The 20,323-nt window shown below is 48.5% G+C and overlaps 1 protein-coding gene across 1 annotated transcript in view; it reads left to right on the forward strand.

The window, feature by feature from the left end:
* The window catches only part of LOC109884963 (signal-induced proliferation-associated 1-like protein 2), a gene marked incomplete in the record, with an annotated part of 384,885 nt that overhangs the window by 287,039 nt on the left and 77,523 nt on the right, over positions 1-20,323 (forward strand). The window contains 1 exon segment of the mRNA XM_031799971.1: positions 13,631-13,772. Coding sequence (XP_031655831.1) covers positions 13,631-13,772 — 142 coding nt within the window.

Genomic DNA, 20,323 nt, shown 5'->3' on the forward strand with positions numbered 1-20,323 from the left:
TGACCAGACTGGTTGGCCATTGGGTGTCCTGTTGTTCTGTTGTTGCTGTCCATCCGGCTAGCGGTTCCCTTTTCTCTCCAACACTTCTACACCCGTTTGACCTTCAACCCTTTTTTCTCTGGGTCCAGTGGGTCCCACCACAGTGGCAGTCCCCTAGCGCGGGGAGCCCGGTACTGTGTATCAGCTGACTCCTCCCGGGTCTACACATTCCCTCAGACCAGCTCAGGGGCAGGCCCTGGGCAAGGGGCAGGGCTAGAAGCCAGTGGACAGACACGCCCACTTCCTGGTTCCAAACGCCTGATGAAGACTGAAGACTCGCCCACTAACGAAGAGCCTAAACTGTTAGAGTGTGGGTGAGTGTGTGTGTGTGTGTGTGTGTGTGTGTGTGTGTGTGTGTGTGTGTGTGTGTGTGTGTGTGTGTGTGTGTGTGTGTGTGTGTGTGTGTGGGGGTGTGTGTGTGTGTGTGCGCGCGCGCGCGTGCGTGCGTGTGTTTGTATATGTGACTCACCACCTCGATTCGGTCTTATGTAGCAACATTTGAATTTCAGTTTTTTACATTGGATAAAAGTAGAGACAAAATGGTATAGCTGCATTTGAGGGAACAATGGGTCAGTAATTCTGCTTTGGAAGTTGATCAGTTTGTAACCTCCCTTTTGAGAAAACCGTCATTCAATGTCTTTGTTCTTCTTTTGGAGAGTCCTTCTTTGTCTCCACCCAATCAGCATTGTTCACGCCCTCTAAAGCATTTAGCCCCACCCAATCAGCATTGTTCACGCCCTCTAAAGCCTTAGCCCCACCCATTCAGCATTGTTCACGCCCTCTAAAGACTTTAACCCCACCCAATCAGCATTGTTCACGCCCTCTAAAGCATTTAGCCCCACCCAATCAGCATTGTTCACGCCCTCTAAAGCATTTAGCCCCACCCAATCAGCATTGTTCACGCCCTCTAAAGCATTTAGCCCCACCCAATCAGCATTGTTCACGCCCTCTAAAGCATTTAGCCCCACCCAATCAGCATTGTTCACGCCCTCTAAAGCCTTTAGCCCCACCCAATCAGCATTGTTCACGCCCTCTAAAGCCTTTAGCCCCACCCAATCAGCATTGTTCACGCCCTCTAAAGCATTTAGCCCCACCCAATCAGCATTGTTCACGCCCTCTAAAGCATTTAGCCCCACCCAATCAGCATTGTTCACGCCCTCTAAAGCATTTAGCCCCACCCAATCAGCATTGTTCACGCCCTCTAAAGCATTTAGCCCCACCCAATCAGCATTGTTCACACCCTCTAAAGCACTCAGCCCCACCCAATCAGCATTGTTCACGCCCTCTAAAGCATTTAGCCCCACCCAATCAGCATTGTTCACGCCCTCTAAAGCAGTTAGCCCCACCTAATCATCATTGTTCACGCCCTCTAAAGCCTTTAGCCCCACCCAATCAGCATTATTCACGCCCTCTAAAGCATTTAGCCCCACCCAATCAGCATTGTTCACGCCCTCTAAAGCCTTAGCGCCACCCATTCAGCATTGTTCACGCCCTCTAAAGCCTTTAGCCCCACCCATTCAGCATTGTTCACGCCCTCTAAAGCATTTAGCCCCACCCAATCAGCATTGTTCACACCCTCTAAAGCCTTTAGCCCCACCCAATCAGCATTGTTCACGCCCTCTAAAGCATTTAGCCCCACCCAATCAGCATTGTTCACACCCTCTAAAGCCTTAGCCCCACCCATTCAGCATTGTTCTTAAGCCTTAGACCCTCCCATCTCTTTAAGGGTGGATCCAACCGTACTGTACTAACTTGCCAGCTACTTCCAGACATCTAAGTGAGAGAGAGAACAGCTCACTGAACATTGCTCACCATAGCAGAGCTGGTTATGCTGTTAATTATGTTATCCAGTGTGTTGGTGACACCTGTGCTGTACATGAAAGTTGACATGTTCTAGAAGGCATTACTGCCAAAATACACAGTTTGATAAAAAAATAAAAAATAAAGTTCATAAAGCTCTCCTGTGAAGTCGTGACTAGCAACATATGTCTAGTTTCCTGAAACGGGTCACAGATGTGTGTGTGTGTGTGCATGCGTACAGTATAAGTATGGGTCTAGTATAATACACTGCTCAAAAAATAAAGGGAACACTTAAACAACACACTGTAACTCCAAGTCAATCACACTTCTGTGAAATCAAACTGTCCACTTAGGAAGCAACACTGACAATACATTTCACATGCTGTTGTGCAAATGGAATAGACAACAGGTGGAAATTATAGGCAATTAGCAAGACACCCCCAATAAAGGAGTGGTTCTGCAGGTGGAGACCACAGACCACTTCTCAGTTCCTATGCTTCCTGGCTGATGTTTTGGTCACTTTTGAATGCTGGCGGTGCTTTCACTCTAGTGGTAGCATGAGACGGAGTCTACAACCCACACAAGTGGCTCAGGTAGTGAAGCTCATCCAGGATGGCACATCAATGCGAGCTGTGGCAAGAAGGTTTGCTGTGTCTGTCAGCGTAGTGTCCAGAGCATGGAGGCGCTACCAGGAGACAGGCCAGTACATCAGGAGTTGTGGAGGAGGCCGTAGGAGGGCAACAACCCAGCAGCAGGACCGCTACCTCCGACTTTGTGCAAGGAGGAGCAGGAAGAGCACTGCCAGAGCCCTGCAAAATGACCTCCAGCAGGCCACAAATGTGCACGTGTCTGCTCAAACGGTCAGAAACAGACTCCATGAGGGTGGTATGAGGGCCCGACGTCCACAGGTGGGGGTTGTGCTTTACAGCCCAACACGGTGCAGGACGTTTGGCATTTGCCAGAGAACACCAAGTTTGGCAAATTCGCCACTGGCGCCCTGTGCTCTTCACAGATGAAAGCAGGTTCACACTGAGCATGTGACAGACGTGACAGTCTGGAGACGCCGTGGAGAACGTTCTGCTGCTTGCAACATCCTCCAGCATGGCCAGTTTGGCGGTGGGTCAGTCATGGTGTGGGTGGCATTTCTTTGGGGGGGCCGCACAGCCCTCCATGTGCTCGCCAGAGGTAGCCTGACTGCCATTAGGTACCGAGATGAGATCCTCAGACCCCTTGTGAGACCATATGCTGGTGCGGTTGGCCCTGGGTTCCTCCTAATGCAAGACAATTTTAGACCTCATGTGGCTGGAGTGTGTCAGCAGTTCCTGCAAGAGGAAGGCATTGATGCTATGGACTGGCCCGCCCGTTCCCCAGACCTGAATCCAATTGAGCACATCTTGGACATCATGTTTCGCTCCATCCACCAACGCCACGTTGCACCACAGACTGTCCAGGAGTTGGCGGATGCTTTAGTCCAGGTCTGGGAGGAGATCCCTCAGGAGACCATCCGCCACCTCATCAGGAGCATGCCCAGGCGTTGTAGGGAGGTCATACAGGCACGTGGAGGCCACACACACTACTGAGCCTCATTTTGACTTGTTTTAAGGACATTACATCAAAGTTGGATCAGCCTGTAGTGTGGTTTTCCACTTTAATTTTGAGTGTGCCTCCAAATCCAGACCTCCATGGGTTGATACATTTGATTTTAATTGACCATTTTTGTGTGATTTTGTTGTCAGCACATTCAACTATGTAAAGAAAAAAGTATTTAATAAGGAAATGTAATTCATTCAGATCTAGGATGTGTTATTTTAGTGTTCCCTTTATTTTTTTGAGCAGTGTTGTACAGTGCATTGTCTTGCTACTAGGGCAATCATTACAGATCACTATCGTAATCACGAGAGGTATAGTCAACTTTACCTAACAATAACCCTCCTCAGACATCAACTTGAACTAATTCATTCTCTCAGGCGAGCAGATTTACAGAACCAGCCCTTATTTAACCATTTATCATCACATATGGCACCCTATTCCCTATATAGTGCACTACTTTAGACCAGAGCCCTATATAGTGCACTACTTTAGACCAGAGACCTATATAGTGCACTACTTTAGACCAGAGCACTATATAGTGCATTACATTAGACCAGAGCCCTATATAGTGCACAACTTTAGACCAGAGCCCTATATAGTACACTACATTAGACCAGAGCCCTATATAGTGCACTACTTTAGACCAGAGCCCTATATAGTGCACTACTGTAGACCAGAGCCCTATATAGTACACTACTTTAGACCAGAGCCCTATATAGTACACTACTTTAGACCAGAGCCCTATATAGCGCACTACTTTAGACCAGAGCCTATATAGTGCACTACTTTAGACCAGAGCCCTATATAGTGCACTACTTTAGACCAGAGCCCTATATAGTGCACTACTTTAGACCAGAGCCCTATATAATACACTACTTTAGACCAGATCCCTATATAGTACACTACTTTAGACCAGTGCCCTATATAATACACTACTTTAGACCAGAGCCCTATATAGTGCACTACTTTAGACCAGAGCCCTGTGGGACTAGAGTCCCGTCTGGTCTGCAGCTTAAATCAACTCCATTCCGACCCAGACAGACCAGATAGACCTGACAGACCTGACAGAAAAGACAGACCTGACCGACCTGACAGACCAGACAGACCTGACAGAACAGACAGACCAGACAGACCAAGCAAACAGACAGACCAGACAGACAGACCAGACAGACCAAACAGACCAAACAGACCAAACAGACAGACAGACCAGACTGTCTACAGTAGCCAGCAGGGTCTGCAATAGCCAGCAGGGTCTGATGTAGCCAGCAGGGTCTGCAATAGCCAGCAGGGTCTACAGTAGCCAGCAGGGTCTGCAGTAGCCAGTAGCGTCTACAGTAGCCAGCAGGGTCTGTAGTAGCCAGCAGGGTCTGATGTAGCCAGCAGGGTCTACAGTAGCCAGCAGGGTCTAGAGTAGCCAGCAGGGTCTGCAGTAGCCAGCAGGGTCTGCAGTAGCCAGCACGGTTTGCAGTAGCCAGCAGTGTCTGATGTAGCCAGCAGGGTCTGCAGTAGCCAGCAGGGTCTATAGTAGCCAGCAGGGTCTACAGTAGCCGGCAGGGTCTGGTTTAGCCAGCAGGGTCTAATGTAGCCAGCAGGGTCTGATGTAGCCAGCAGGGTCTACAGTGGCCAGCAGGGTCTGATGTAGCCAGCAGGGTCTACAGTAGCCAGCAGGGTCTGATGTAGCCAGCAGGGTCTGCAGTAGCCAGCAGGGTCTGATGTAGCCAGCAGGGTCTGCAGTAGCCAGCAGGGTCTACAGTAGCCAGTAGGGTCTGCAGCAGCCAGTAGGGTCTGATGTAGCCAGCAGGGTCTACAGTAGCCGGCAGGGTCTGGTGTAGCCAGCAGGGTCTACAGTAGCCGGCAGGGTCTGGTTTAGCCAGCAGGGTCTAATGTAGCCAGCAGGGTCTGATGTAGCCAGCAGGGTCTACAGTGGCCAGCAGGGTCTGATGTAGCCAGCAGGGTCTACAGTAGCCAGCAGGGTCTGATGTAGCCAGCAGGGTCTGCAGTAGCCAGCAGGGTCTGATGTAGCCAGCAGGGTCTGCAGTAGCCAGCAGGGTCTACAGTAGCCAGTAGGGTCTGCAGCAGCCAGTAGGGTCTGATGTAGCCAGCAGGGTCTACAGTAGCCGGCAGGGTCTGGTGTAGCCGGCAGGGTCTACAGTAGCCAGCAGGGTCTACAGTAGCCAGCAGGGTCTGAAGTAGCCAGCAGGGTCTGCAGTAGCCAGCAGGGCCTGAAGTAGCCAGCAGGGTCTGCAGTAGCCAGCAGGGTCTACAGTAGCCACCGGGGTCTACAGTAGCCAGCAGGGTCTGATGTAGCCAGCAGGGTCTACAGTAGCCAGCAGGGTCTACAGTATCCGGCAGGGTCTGATGTAGCCAGCAGGGTATGATGTAGTCAGCAGGGTCTACAGTAGCCAGCAGGGTCTACAGTAGCCAGCAGGGTCTACAGTATCCAGCAGGGTCTACAGTAGCCAGCAGGTTCTGATGTAGCCAGCAGGGTCTAATGTAGCCAGCAGGGTCTGCAGTAGCCAGCAGGGTCTGATGTAGTCAGCAGGGTCTGCAGTAGCCAGTAGCGTCTACAGTAGCCAGCAGAGTCTGCAGTAGGCAGTAGCGTCTACAGTAGTCAGCAGGGTCTACAGTAGCCAGCAGGGTCTACAGTAGCCAGCAGGGTCTGAAGTAGCCAGCAGGGTCTGCAGTAGCCAGCAGGGCCTGAAGTAGCCAGCATGGTCTGCAGTAGCCGGCAGGGTCTACAGTAGCCAGCAGGGTCTACAGTAGCCAGCAGGGTCTGATGTAGCCAGCAGGGTCTATAGGAGCCGGCAGGGTCCTATGTAGCCAGCAGGGTCTGATGTAGCCGGCAGGGTCTACAGTAGCTAGCAGGGGCTGCAGTAGCCAACAGGGTCTGAGGTTGCCAGTAGGGTCTACAGTAGCCAGCAGGGTCTACAGTAGCCAGCAGGGTCTGATGTAGCCAGCAGGGTCTACAGTAGCCGGCAGGGTCTGATGTAGCCAGCAGGGTCTGATGTAGCCAGCAGGGTCTACAGTAGCCGGCAGGGTCTGATGTAGCCAGCAGGGTCTACAGTAGCCAGCAGGGTCTATAGTAGCCGGCAGGATCTACAGTAGCCGGCGGGGTCTACAGTAGCCAGCAGGGTCTACAGTAGCCAGCAGGGTCTACAGTAGCCAGCAGGGTCTGATGTAGCCAGCAGGGTCTACAGTAGCCGGCAGGGTCTGATGTAGCCAGCAGGGTATGATGTAGCCAGCATGGTCTACAGTGACCAGCAGGGTCTGATGTAGCCAGCAGGGTCTACAGTAGCCAGCAGGGTCTACAGTAGCCAGCAGGGTCTGATGTAGCCAGCAGGGTCTACAGTAGCCGGCAGGGTCTGATGTAGCCAGCAGGGTATGATGTAGCCAGCATGGTCTACAGTAGCCAGCAGGGTCTGATGTAGCCAGCAGGGTCTACAGTAGCCAGCAGGGTCTACAGTAGCCAGCAGGGTCTGATGTAGCCAGCAGGGTCTACAGTAGCCAGCAGGGTCTGATGTAGCCAGCAGGGTCTGATGTAGCCATCAGGGGCTGATGTAGCCAGCAGGGTCTACAGTAGCCAGCAGGGTCTACAGTAGCCAGCAGGATCTACAGTAGTCAGCAGGGTCTACAGTAGCCAGCAGGGTCTGTAGTAGTCAGCAGGGTCTACAGTAGCCAGCAGGGTCTGTAGTAGCCAGCAGGGTCTACAGTAGCCAGCAGGGTCTAGGATTCCTGCCACATTATAGGCTGCTGAAAAAGGGAAGGTAAATGTATAGTTACTGTACATCGCTGTCGTTTCAAGGTAGAGATGAGAATAGACAGAGGGTCATTGATATGTTTGTGACCGGGCGTACGAGCGTGAGGTCCCCCCTCCTCCATGTCCCCATTCCCCAGCTCCTGTAATGTCATTTTCTCTGTGAAATACACCAGTTGGAGCTGTGTGGTTGATAGCACGGCTCTGCAGTCCTCTTCATATGGAAACAGCCTGGAACGCAGTTACTCTCTGTTTGTAAACTGTTTGTTTACATGGTGTGCATCTCTAATGCCCTATGGGCTCTGGTCTAAGAAGGAAATAGGGTCTTATTTGAGACGCACATGGTTTTATATTGTTCCTCTGTAACCACCATATATGGCCTCATGTTGTCCACATGTCTAACTCTAACACAACAGCGTGTTCCTTTTTCCTCTCTCAGTGTTGTGGTTCTGTAGTACTGTATTCAGCTAACTATGTTACAACCGTACACCAACACCTGTTTCTGTTCTGCTTTCTGTTGTTCCTTTCTCTGATGCTGCTTCGTTCCAGAGGAGCAGAGGGCTTGTTAGCTTTCCTCCTTAAAACGCTGTCTGAGCGCTCCAGGTACAAGCTACCCCCTGTACACCGTCTCCCAGTATGTGACTGCCAACGCCCCACTCCTGTCTTCCAGTCTATCTACCCTCATCACAGGTTTAAAACCTGTTCACCCCACACGTACCTCTAGGGGTACCATCAGTCTATCTACCCTCATCACAGGTTTAATGCCTTACTCACTCCCAGTCTCCTTCAACTCCAATCTCCATGTCAGGTTTAAACCCATCCACTTCCTCCTCTCTCCATGTCAGGTTTAAACCCATCTACCTTCCTCCTCTCTCCATGTCAGGTTTAAACCCATCCACCTTCCTCCTCTCTCCATGTCAGGTTTAAACCCATCCACCTTCCTCCAATCTCCCATGTCAGGTTTAAACTCATCCACCTTCCTCCTCTCTCCATGTCAGGTTTAAACCCATCCACCTTCCTCCTCTCTCCCATGTCAGGTTTAAACTCATCCACCTTCCTCCTCTCTCCATGTCAGGTTTAAACCCATCCACTTCCTCCTCTCTCCATGTCAGGTTTAAACTCATCCACCTTCCTCCTCTCTCCATGTCAGGTTTAAACCCATCCACCTTCCTCCTCTCTCCATGTCAGGTTTTAACTCATCCTCTTTCCTACTCTCTCCATGTCAGGTTTTAACTCATCCTCTTTCCTCCTCTCTCCCATGTCAGGTTTAAACTCATCCACTTCCTCCTCTCTCCCATGTCAGGTTTAAACTTATCCACTTCCTCCTCTCTCCCATGTCAGGTTTAAACTTATCCACTTCCTACTCTCTCCATGTCAGGTTTAAACTTATCCACTTCCTCTTCTCTCCCATGTCAGGTTTAAACTTATCCACTTCCTCCTCTCTCCATGTCAGGTTTAAACTTATCCACTTCCTCCTCTCTCCATGTCAGGTTTAAACCCATCCACCTTCCTCCTCTCTCCATGTCAGGTTTAAACTCATCCACCTTCCTCCTCTCTCCATGTCAGGTTTAAACCCATCCACCTTCCTCCTCTCTCCATGTCAGGTTTAAACCCATCCACCTTCCTCCTCTCTCCATGTCAGGTTTTAACTCATCCTCTTTCCTCCTGTCTCCATGTCAGGTTTAAACCCATCCACTTCCTCCTCTCTCCATGTCAGGTTTAAACTCATCCACTTCCTCCTCTCTCCCATGTCAGGTTTTAACTCATCCACCTTCCTCCTCTCTCCATGTCAGGTTTAAACTTATCCACTTCCTCCTCTCTCCATGTCAGGTTTAAACTCATCCACTTCCTCCTCTCTCCCATGTCAGGTTTTAACTCATCCACCTTCCTCCTCTCTCCATGTCAGGTTTAAACTCATCCACTTCCTCCTCTCTCCATGTCAGGTTTAAACCCATCCACTTCCTCCTCTCTCCATGTCAGGTTTAAAACCATCCACTTCCTCCTCTCTCCCATGTCAGGTTTAAACTCATCCTCCTTCCTCCTCTCTCCCATGTCAGGTTTAAACCCATCCTCTTCCTCCTCTCTCCATGTCAGGTTTAAACCCATCCACTTCCTCCTCTCTCCATGTCAGGTTTAAACCCATCCACCTTCCTCCTCTCTCCATGTCAGGTTTAAACTTATCCACTTCCTCTTCTCTCCCATGTCAGGTTTAAACTTATCCACTTCCTCCTCTCTCCATGTCAGGTTTAAACTTATCCACTTCCTCCTCTCTCCATGTCAGGTTTTAACTCATCCTCTTTCCTACTCTCTCCATGTCAGGTTTTAACTCATCCTCTTTCCTCCTCTCTCCCATGTCAGGTTTAAACTCATCCACTTCCTCCTCTCTCCCATGTCAGGTTTAAACTTATCCACTTCCTCCTCTCTCCCATGTCAGGTTTAAACTTATCCACTTCCTACTCTCTCCATGTCAGGTTTAAACTTATCCACTTCCTCTTCTCTCCCATGTCAGGTTTAAACTTATCCACTTCCTCCTCTCTCCATGTCAGGTTTAAACTTATCCACTTCCTCCTCTCTCCATGTCAGGTTTAAACTCATCCACTTCCTCCTCTCTCCCATGTCAGGTTTTAACTCATCCACCTTCCTCCTCTCTCCATGTCAGGTTTAAACTCATCCACTTCCTCCTCTCTCCATGTCAGGTTTAAACCCATCCACTTCCTCCTCTCTCCATGTCAGGTTTAAAACCATCCACTTCCTCCTCTCTCCCATGTCAGGTTTAAACTCATCCTCCTTCCTCCTCTCTCCCATGTCAGGTTTAAACCCATCCTCTTCCTCCTCTCTCCATGTCAGGTTTAAACCCATCCACTTCCTCCTCTCTCCATGTCAGGTTTAAACCCATCCACCTTCCTCCTCTCTCCATGTCAGGTTTAAACTTATCCACTTCCTCTTCTCTCCCATGTCAGGTTTAAACTTATCCACTTCCTCCTCTCTCCATGTCAGGTTTAAACTTATCCACTTCCTCCTCTCTCCATGTCAGGTTTTAACTCATCCTCTTTCCTACTCTCTCCATGTCAGGTTTTAACTCATCCTCTTTCCTCCTCTCTCCCATGTCAGGTTTAAACTCATCCACTTCCTCCTCTCTCCCATGTCAGGTTTAAACTTATCCACTTCCTCCTCTCTCCCATGTCAGGTTTAAACTTATCCACTTCCTACTCTCTCCATGTCAGGTTTAAACTTATCCACTTCCTCTTCTCTCCCATGTCAGGTTTAAACTTATCCACTTCCTCCTCTCTCCATGTCAGGTTTAAACTTATCCACTTCCTCCTCTCTCCATGTCAGGTTTAAACCCATCCACCTTCCTCCTCTCTCCATGTCAGGTTTAAACTCATCCACCTTCCTCCTCTCTCCATGTCAGGTTTAAACCCATCCACCTTCCTCCTCTCTCCATGTCAGGTTTAAACCCATCCACCTTCCTCCTCTCTCCATGTCAGGTTTTAACTCATCCTCTTTCCTCCTGTCTCCATGTCAGGTTTAAACCCATCCACTTCCTCCTCTCTCCATGTCAGGTTTAAACTCATCCACTTCCTCCTCTCTCCCATGTCAGGTTTTAACTCATCCACCTTCCTCCTCTCTCCATGTCAGGTTTAAACTTATCCACTTCCTCCTCTCTCCATGTCAGGTTTAAACTCATCCACTTCCTCCTCTCTCCCATGTCAGGTTTTAACTCATCCACCTTCCTCCTCTCTCCATGTCAGGTTTAAACTCATCCACTTCCTCCTCTCTCCATGTCAGGTTTAAACCCATCCACTTCCTCCTCTCTCCATGTCAGGTTTAAAACCATCCACTTCCTCCTCTCTCCCATGTCAGGTTTAAACTCATCCTCCTTCCTCCTCTCTCCCATGTCAGGTTTAAACCCATCCTCTTCCTCCTCTCTCCATGTCAGGTTTAAACCCATCCACTTCCTCCTCTCTCCATGTCAGGTTTAAACCCATCCACCTTCCTCCTCTCTCCATGTCAGGTTTAAACTTATCCACTTCCTCTTCTCTCCCATGTCAGGTTTAAACTTATCCACTTCCTCCTCTCTCCATGTCAGGTTTAAACTTATCCACTTCCTCCTCTCTCCATGTCAGGTTTAAACCCATCCACCTTCCTCCTCTCTCCCATGTCAGGTTTAAACCCATCCTCTTTCCACCGATCTTCTCCTCTCTCCTTCAGCCCACTCCAATCTCCATGTCAGATATAAATCCGTCCCCTCCCCATCTACCTTCCCCCTCACTCCCCCTCACTCCCCCTCACTCCCCATCTACCTCCCCCCTCACTCCCCATCTACCTCCCCCCTCACTCCCCATCTACCTCCCCCCTCACTCCCCTTCTACCTTCCCCCTCACTCCCCCTCTACCTTCCCCCTCACTCCCCATCTACCTACCCCCTCACTCCCACTCTACCTTCCCCCTCACTCCCCCTCTACCTTCCACCTCACTCCCCCTCTACCTTCCCCCTCTACCTTCCCCCTCACTCCCCCTCTACCTTCCCCCTCACTCCCCCTCTACCTTCCCCCTCACTCCTCTCTACATTCCCCCTCACTCTCCCTTCCCCCTCATTCCTGCTCTACCTTCCCCCTCACTACCCATCTACCTTCCCCCTCACTCCCCCTCTACCTTCCCCATCCCTCTCACTGAACCTTCCCCATCCCTCTCACTGAAGCTTCCCCCACTCTCCCTCTACCTTCCTCCTCACTTCCCCTCTAACTTCCCCCTCATTCCCCCTCTACCTTCCCCCTCACTCCCCTCTACCTTCCCCTCACTCTCCATAAACCTTCCCCCTCACTCCCCCTCTACCTTCCCCCTCACTCTCCATTCACCCTCACTCTTCCTTTCCCTCACCCCCCCTCTACCTTCCCCCTTGCTCCCCCTCTACCTTCCCCCTCACTCTCCCTTCCCCCTCACAACCTCATCTCTACCTTCCCCCTCACTCCCCCTCTACCTTCCCCCTCATTACCCTTCTCCCTTCCCCCTCACTCCCCCTCTACCTTCCCCATCACTCCCACTCTCTCTTCCCCCTCACTCTACCTTCCCCATTACTAATCTTCTACCTTCCCCCTAACTCGAAGGGGCTACCTTCCCCTCACTCCCACTCTCTCTTCCATCTCACTCTACCTTCCCCCTCATTCCCCCTCTAACTTCCCGCTCAATCTTCCCCCTCACTCCCCCTCTACCTCATGCCGTTCCCCCCTCAACACCGGCATAACATGCCGTCAACCCATCAGGGACACACCAGCCAGGGCTATCACTGTCCTCTTTCAGCTCCTAACTTTTCTCCTCCTCCTCTATCACCTCCTCCCAACCCTGTGGTCTGACTCCAAACCTGTGGTCTGACTCCAACCCTGTGGTCTGACCTCTCTGTGGTCTGACTCCAACCCTTTTGTCTGACTCCAACCCTGTGGTCTGACTCCAACCCTGTGGTCTGACTCCAACCCTGTGGTCTGACCTCTCTGTGGTCTGACTCCAACCCTGTGGTCTGACTCCAACCCTGTTGTCTGACTCCAACCCTGTGGTCTGACTCCAACCCTGTGGTCTGACTCCAACCCTGTGGTCTGACTCCAACCCTGTGGTCTGACCTCTCTGTGGTCTGACTCCAACCCTGTGGTCTGACCTCTCTGTGGTCTGACTCCAACCCTTTTGTCTGACTCCAACCCTGTGGTCTGACTCCAACCCTGTGGTCTGACTCCAACCCTGTGGTCTGACCTCTCTGTGGTCTGACTCCAACCCTGTGGTCTGACTCCAACCCTGTTGTCTGACTCCAACCCTGTGGTCTGACTCCAACCATGTGGTCTGACCTCTCTGTGGTCTGACTCCAACCCTGTGGTCTGACCTCTCTGTGGTCTGACTCCAACCCTGTGGTCTGACTCCAACCCTGTGGTCTGACCTCTCTGTGGTCTGACCTCTCTGTGGTCTGACCTCTCTGTCTGCTCCTGCTGCCTGCATGTTTCTGTGTTTATGTACCACTCTATTGTACTGTAACCACAATAAAATATTATTCCCCCTTTCTCTTTGTCTCTGTGTCATAAAACCTTTTTGTCCCTCCCTACTCCCGGTTGCCCCCTGACTTGGCTTCTTCCTTCACAGCATGCATTTCTCCCTTTCCTAATCCCACACCTCTCCTCCCACTGACAAATATCTTCAGCATGATTCAGAAAAGCACCTGGTGGCGTTGCCATGCTAAGATGTTGCCTGTTGCTGCCCCTGAAGTCCCTCATTGGTACTGACCAACAGTTTTGTATAAACAGCTGGCTACCCCTCTGATCTTTTCTCTCTTTGACCAAAGCTGGGTTGTCTAAAGGCCATCCTCCACTCCCTCATCCCCTCTCCCACTCCTTCCTGTCCCTTAGACAGGGTTCTCCTGGCTGGTCTCTGACCAGACTTTCTGTTCTGTCCTGTGTCTCTCTTGCAGGCAGTTGTACCTCCAGGAGGCAGCGTGTCACCAGGCAGCAGATAGGGAGAGAGAGGCCAAGGCCCTGGAGAAGCTGTCTAAAGAAGAGTACCTAAAGATGATGCTGGAGGACAGTGGCCCAGGGGAGGACGGACGGAGGAAGGTGAGATGGTATACCTATACACTAACCAAATTATATATATAGCACTATGTAAAGCCCTGAATCAACCTAGAAGGTCTATTTGTTATGTTTGATCATAGGAAGTCATAGGAAGTCATAGGAAGTCCGAATTTCTCGTTGGTGTTGATTCAGCACGTCCATTTCGTAATGAAAGTCCTTATGGATATGCAATGGACACTGTCAACTTGCAGAATAGCATGTTCACACTGACAATAGAGCACATGTGTAATGGACACTGTCCAATTGCAATATATTGGCAATGGACACTGTCCAACTGCAGTATACTGGCAATGTATTATGTGTATTGGACACTGTCCATTAGCAATACATTACAATGGGCATTTACCATCACGAATTGGACATTCTGTTATATATTGCTGAAATCCGTTGACACCAAAGCCCCATATACTTCCCACCACTGCGACCTGTACGCTCCCATTGGTTGGCCCTCACTACATATTCGTCGCCTGACCCAGTGGCTCCAGGTCATCTATAAGTCTTGCTAGGTAAAGCCCCGCCATATCTCAGCTCACTGGTCACCATAGCAGCACCCACCCGTAGCACGCGCTCCAGCAGGTATATCTCACTGCTCATCCCCAAAGCGGCAGTGTAGCCTAGTGGTTAGAGCATTGGACTAGTAACCGAAAGGTTGCAAGTTCAAATCATTGAGCTGACAAGGTACAAAATCTGTCGTTCTGCCCTTGAACAGGCTGTTAACCCACTGTTCCTAGGCCGTCATTGAAAATAAGAATTTGTTCTTAACTGACTTGCCTAGTAAAATAAAGGTACTAAAAAAAACACTTACTTTGGTCGCCTTTCCTTCCAGTTCTCTGCTGCCAATGACTGGAACTAATTTCAAAAACCACTGAAGCTGGAGTCTTATTTCTCCCTCACTAACTTTAAGCATCAGCTGTCAGAGGAGCTTACCAATCACTGTATCGGTACACAGCCCATCTGTAAATAGCCCACCCTACTACCTCATCCTCATATTGCTATTTATCCTCTTGCTCTTTTGCACCCCAATATCTCTACTTGCACATCATCATCTATCACTCCAGTGTTCATGCTAAATTGTAATTATTTCGCCTCCATGGCCTATTTATTGCCTTACCTCCCTACTCTTCTACATTTGCACACACTTTACATAAATGTTTCTATTCTATTGTGTTATTGACTGTATGTTTATGCCATGTGTAACTCTTTGTTGTTGTTTTTGTCACACTGCTTTGCTTTATCTTGGCCAGGTCTCAGTTGTAAATGAGAACCTGTTCTCAACTAGCCTACCTGGTTAAATAAAGGGTTATATATATAAATACCTGATTAAATAAAGGGTTATATATATAAATACCTGGTTAAATAAAGGGTTATATAATCAAAAGCCACTGCCAGATTTCTGGATAGGGCTGCGCTCAGAGTATCCTGCCTTGGCAAATCACTCTGTTAAGACACTGATGCCCTTTGCAACGACGTACCTATGTGAGAGTGGATACTCGGCCCTCAGTAGCAGTAAGTACAGGCCACTGTGTGTGGGAAATTATTTAAGGTATAGGGGGCAGCATTTTCACTTTTGGATATATAGCGTAACCAATTTCAACTTCCTGCTACTCATGCCAAGAATATAAGATATGCATATTATTAGTAGATTTGGAAAGAGAACACTCTGAAGTTTCTAAAACTGTTTGAATCATGTCTGTGGGTATAACAGAACTTATAGCGCAGGCAAAACCCCGAGGACTAACCGTTCAGAATTTTCTTTTTGAGGTCTCTGTCTGTTCAGTGATTTCTCATTGGGAAATGATATTTCTTAGGAACTTATTTTCAGTTCCTACCGCTTCCACTGGATGTCACCAGTCTTTGGAATTTGGTTGAGGTTATTAATTTGTGCAATGAAGAAGTACGGCCATCTAGGAATTGCGTAACACTGTTGAGAGTTGCGCAAGACGTGAAAAGTAGCTTGGTTTGTTGTCTTCCTGTATTGAAAACAGAAAGACCCGTCTTCAATTTGATCGATTATTAACGTTTAAAAACACCTAAAGTTGTATTACAAAAGTAGTTTGAAATGTTTTGGCAAAGTTTACAGGCAACTTTTGAAATATTTTGTAGTGACATTGCGCAATTTGGAAGCTGTTTTTTTCTGGATCAAACGCGCCAAATAAATTGACATTTTGGATATGTATATATGGATGTAATTAATCGAACAAAAGGACACATTGTGATGTTTATGGGACATATTGGAGTGCCAAAAAAAGAAGCTCGTCAAAGGTAAGGCACGATTTATATTTTATTTCTGCGTTTTGTGTAGCGCCTGCAGGGTTGAAATATGCTACCCTCTTTGTTTACTGTTGTGCTATCATCAGATAATAGCTTCTTATGCTTTCGCCGAAAAGCCTTTTAAAATCTGACATGTTGGCTGGATTCACAACGAGTGTAGCTTTAATTGAGTTTCTTACATATGTGATTTAATGGAAGTTTGATTTTTACATAATTTTATTTGAATTTGCCGCGCTGCATGCTGAGCTGTATTTTCCCTGGCTTTTGGCCTAGTGGGACGCAAGCGTCCATATACCATAAGAAGCTTTAAGATCTCCAATACAACCCAACAGTGCAGAGTTCTGTGCATCCTTTCAATCACACCCTTCTTATTAACCTGTGGTGAGTTATTCACAATTTTCAATTAACAAATAAGGTTTCATATGTAAGATGGTTAAAACAAAAGAAAAATTATTGATTATTATAACATTTGCGTGATGGGCTACACCTGCTACAGTACTACAGTACTACACCTGCTACAGTACTACCGTACTACAGTACTACCGTACTACACCTGCTACAGTACTACCGTACTACCGTACTACAATACTACACCTGCTACAGTACTACACCTGCTACAGTACTACCGTACTACAGTACTACACCTGCTACAGTACTACACCTGCTACAGTACTACCGTACTACAATACTACACCTGCTACAGTACTACACCTGCTACAGTACTACCGTACTACAATACTACACCTGCTACAGTACTACACCTGCTACAGTACTACCGTACAACAGTACTACACCTGCTACAGTACTACAGTACTACACCTGCTACAGTACTCCCGTACTACAATACTACACCTGCTACAGTACTACACCTGCTACAGTACTACCGTACTACAGTACTACACCTGCTACAGTACTACAGTACTACACCTGCTACAGTACTACCGTACTACAGTACTACCGTACTACACCTGCTACAGTACTACCGTACTACCGTACTACCGTACTACAATACTACACCTGCTACAGTACTACACCTGCTACAGTACTACCGTACTACAGTACTACACCTGCTACAGTACTACACCTGCTACAGTACTACCGTACTACAATACTACACCTGCTACAGTACTACACCTGCTACAGTACTACCGTACTACAGTACTACACCTGCTACAGTACTACAGTACTACACCTGCTACAGTACTACCGTACTACCGTACTACCGTACTACAATACTACACCTGCTACAGTACTACACCTGCTACAGTACTACCGTACTACAGTACTACACCTGCTACAGTACTACACCTGCTACAGTACTACCGTACTACAATACTACACCTGCTACAGTACTACACCTGCTACAGTACTACCGTACTACAGTACTACACCTGCTACAGTACTACAGTACTACACCTGCTACAGTACTACCGTACTACAATACTACACCTGCTACAGTACTACACCTGCTACAGTACTACCGTACTACAGTACTACACCTGCTACAGTACTACAGTACTACACCTGCTACAGTACTACCGTACTACAGTACTACCGTACTACACCTGCTACAGTACTACCGTACTACCGTACTACCGTACTACCATACTACAATACTACACCTGCTACAGTACTACACCTGCTACAGTACTACCGTACTACAGTACTACACCTGCTACAGTACTACAGTACTACACCTGCTACAGTACTACCGTACTACAGTACTACCGTACTACACCTGCTACAGTACTACCATACTACACCTGCTACAGTACTACCGTATTACAGTACTACCGTACTACACCTGCTACAGTACTACCGTACTACAGTACTACACCTGCTACAGAACTACCGTACTACACCTGCTACAGTACTACCGTACCACAGTACTACACCTGCTCACCTGCTACAGTACTACAGTACTACACCTGCTACAGTACTACAGCACTACATCTGCTACAGTACTACAGTACTATACCTGCTACAGTACTACAGTACTACAGTACTACACCTGCTACAGTAATATAGTACTACACCTGCTACAGTACTACCATACTACAGTACTACACCCGCTACAGTACTACCGTACCACAGTACTACACCTGCTCACCTGCTACAGTACTACAGTACTACACCTGCTACAGTACTACACCTGCTACAGTACTACAGTACTACACCTGCTATAGTGTTACAGTACTACAGTACTACAGTACTACACCTGTTACAGTACTACAGTACTACAGTACTACACATGTTACAGTTGTGACGACACAGCATCTTGTTTACATTCTTTATTGTAAGCACAATGTCATCATCATTTGTATCTACCTTGTAGTCACATTATTTAAGTTTCAACGTGCAGACATTCTGTATCTTTAAAATATGTTTTCATGTAGAATGCTCCATTTGTAATTGTAGTAGATCCTAATAACGCCTCATAGCCTACCTCAGCCAGTTAAGTTGTGTTATATAGGTCTAGGCTCCAAATAAACAGACTCCAATTAACCGTCTTGTTGTTTGTAAAGTCAAATTAAAATGATGGTTACTGTTGAAATGAATTGCTCGACTGGTGTAGGTTCTCTCCATCTGTTGCTGTGCAACACTTGCATAACAAGTTAACTATATTTCCAGCACCAGCCGCTGTTCCCCTCCTACTGATTGCATTGTGGTTGCCGCCAGTTGTTTTTTCAATTGAACCTTTATTTAACTAGGCAAGTCAGGTAAGAACAAATTCTTATTTACAATGACGGCCTACACCGGCCAAACCCGGATGACGCTGGGGCCAATTGTACGCAGCCTTATGGCACTCCCAATCACGGTCGGATGTGATACAGCCTGAATTCGAACCAAGGACTGTAGTAAAGCCTCTTGCACTGAGATGCAGTGCCTTAGATCGCTGCACCCCTCAGGAGTCATGACCACTGTATATATATTTTTTCAGAACATTAACCGTGTGTAGGTAGAAACATTTGGAGGGGGGGTTCACCTCTAGCTCAAGTTGGGGGGGGTTCACCTCTAGCTCAAGTTGGGGGGGGTTCACCTCTAGCTCAAGTTGGGGGGGGGGGGGGGTTCACACCTAGCTCAAGTTGGGGGGTGGGTTCACCTCTAGCTCAAGTTGGGGGTTGGTTCACCTCTAGCTCAAGTTGGAGGGGAGAGGGTTCACACCTAGCTCAAGTTGGGGGGTGGGTTCACCTCTAGCTCAAGTTGGGGGGGGTTCACCTCTAGCTCAAGTTGGGGGGGTTCACCTCTAGCTCAAGTTGGAGGGTGGGTTCACCTCTAGCTCAAGTTGGGGGGGGCTCACCTCTAGCTCAAGTTGGAGGGGAGAGGGTTCACACCTAGCTCAAGTTGGGGGGTGGGTTCACCTCTAGCTCAAGTTGGGGGGGGTTCACCTCTAGCTCAAGTTGGAGGGGAGAGGGTTCACACCTAGCTCAAGTTGGAGGGTGGGTTCACCTCTAGCTCAAGTTGGGGGGTGGGTTCACCTCTAGCTCAAGTTGGGGGTGGGGGGGGTCACCTCTAGCTCAAGTTGGGGGGGGGGATTCACACCTAGCTCAAGTTGGGGGGGGGGTTCACACCTAGCTCAAGTTGGGGGGTGGGTTCACCTCTAGCTCAAGTTGGCGGAGGTTCACCTCTAGCTCAAGTTGGAGGGGAGAGGTTTCACACCTAGCTCAAGTTGGGGGGTGGGTTCACCTCTAGCTCAAGTTGGGGGGGTTCACCTCTAGCTCAAGTTGGAGGGGAGAGGTTTCACACCTAGCTCAAGTTGGGGGGTTCACCTCTAGCTCAAGTTGGGGAGGGGTTCACACTTAGCTCGGCTATTAGACAAATCTTTAGAAAATGTTGAATAGTCTATTGTTCAGCTAATAGCCCATCCTGCTACACTAGTAAAGGTTGAATAGTCTGTTGTTCAGCTAATAGCCCATCCTGCTACGCTAGTAAAGGTTGAATAGTGTATTGTTCAGCTAATAGCCCATCCTGCTACGCTAGTAAAGGTTGAATAGTCTGTTGTTCAGCTAATAGCCCATCCTGCTACACTAGTAAAGATTGAATAGTCTGTTGTTCAGCTAATAGCCCATCCTGCTACTCTAGTAAAGGTTGATTAGTCTGTTGTTCAGCTAATAGCCCATCCTGCTACACTAGTAAAGGTTGAATAGTCTATCGTTCAGCTAATAGCCCATCCTGCTACACTAGTAAAGGTTGATTAGTCTGTTGTTCAGCTAATAGCCCATCCTGCTACGCTAGTAAAGATTGAATAGTCTATTGTTCAG

The sequence above is a fragment of the Oncorhynchus kisutch genome, linkage group LG20 (assembly GCF_002021735.2).
Source record: "Oncorhynchus kisutch isolate 150728-3 linkage group LG20, Okis_V2, whole genome shotgun sequence".
Taxonomy (NCBI): domain Eukaryota; kingdom Metazoa; phylum Chordata; class Actinopteri; order Salmoniformes; family Salmonidae; genus Oncorhynchus; species Oncorhynchus kisutch.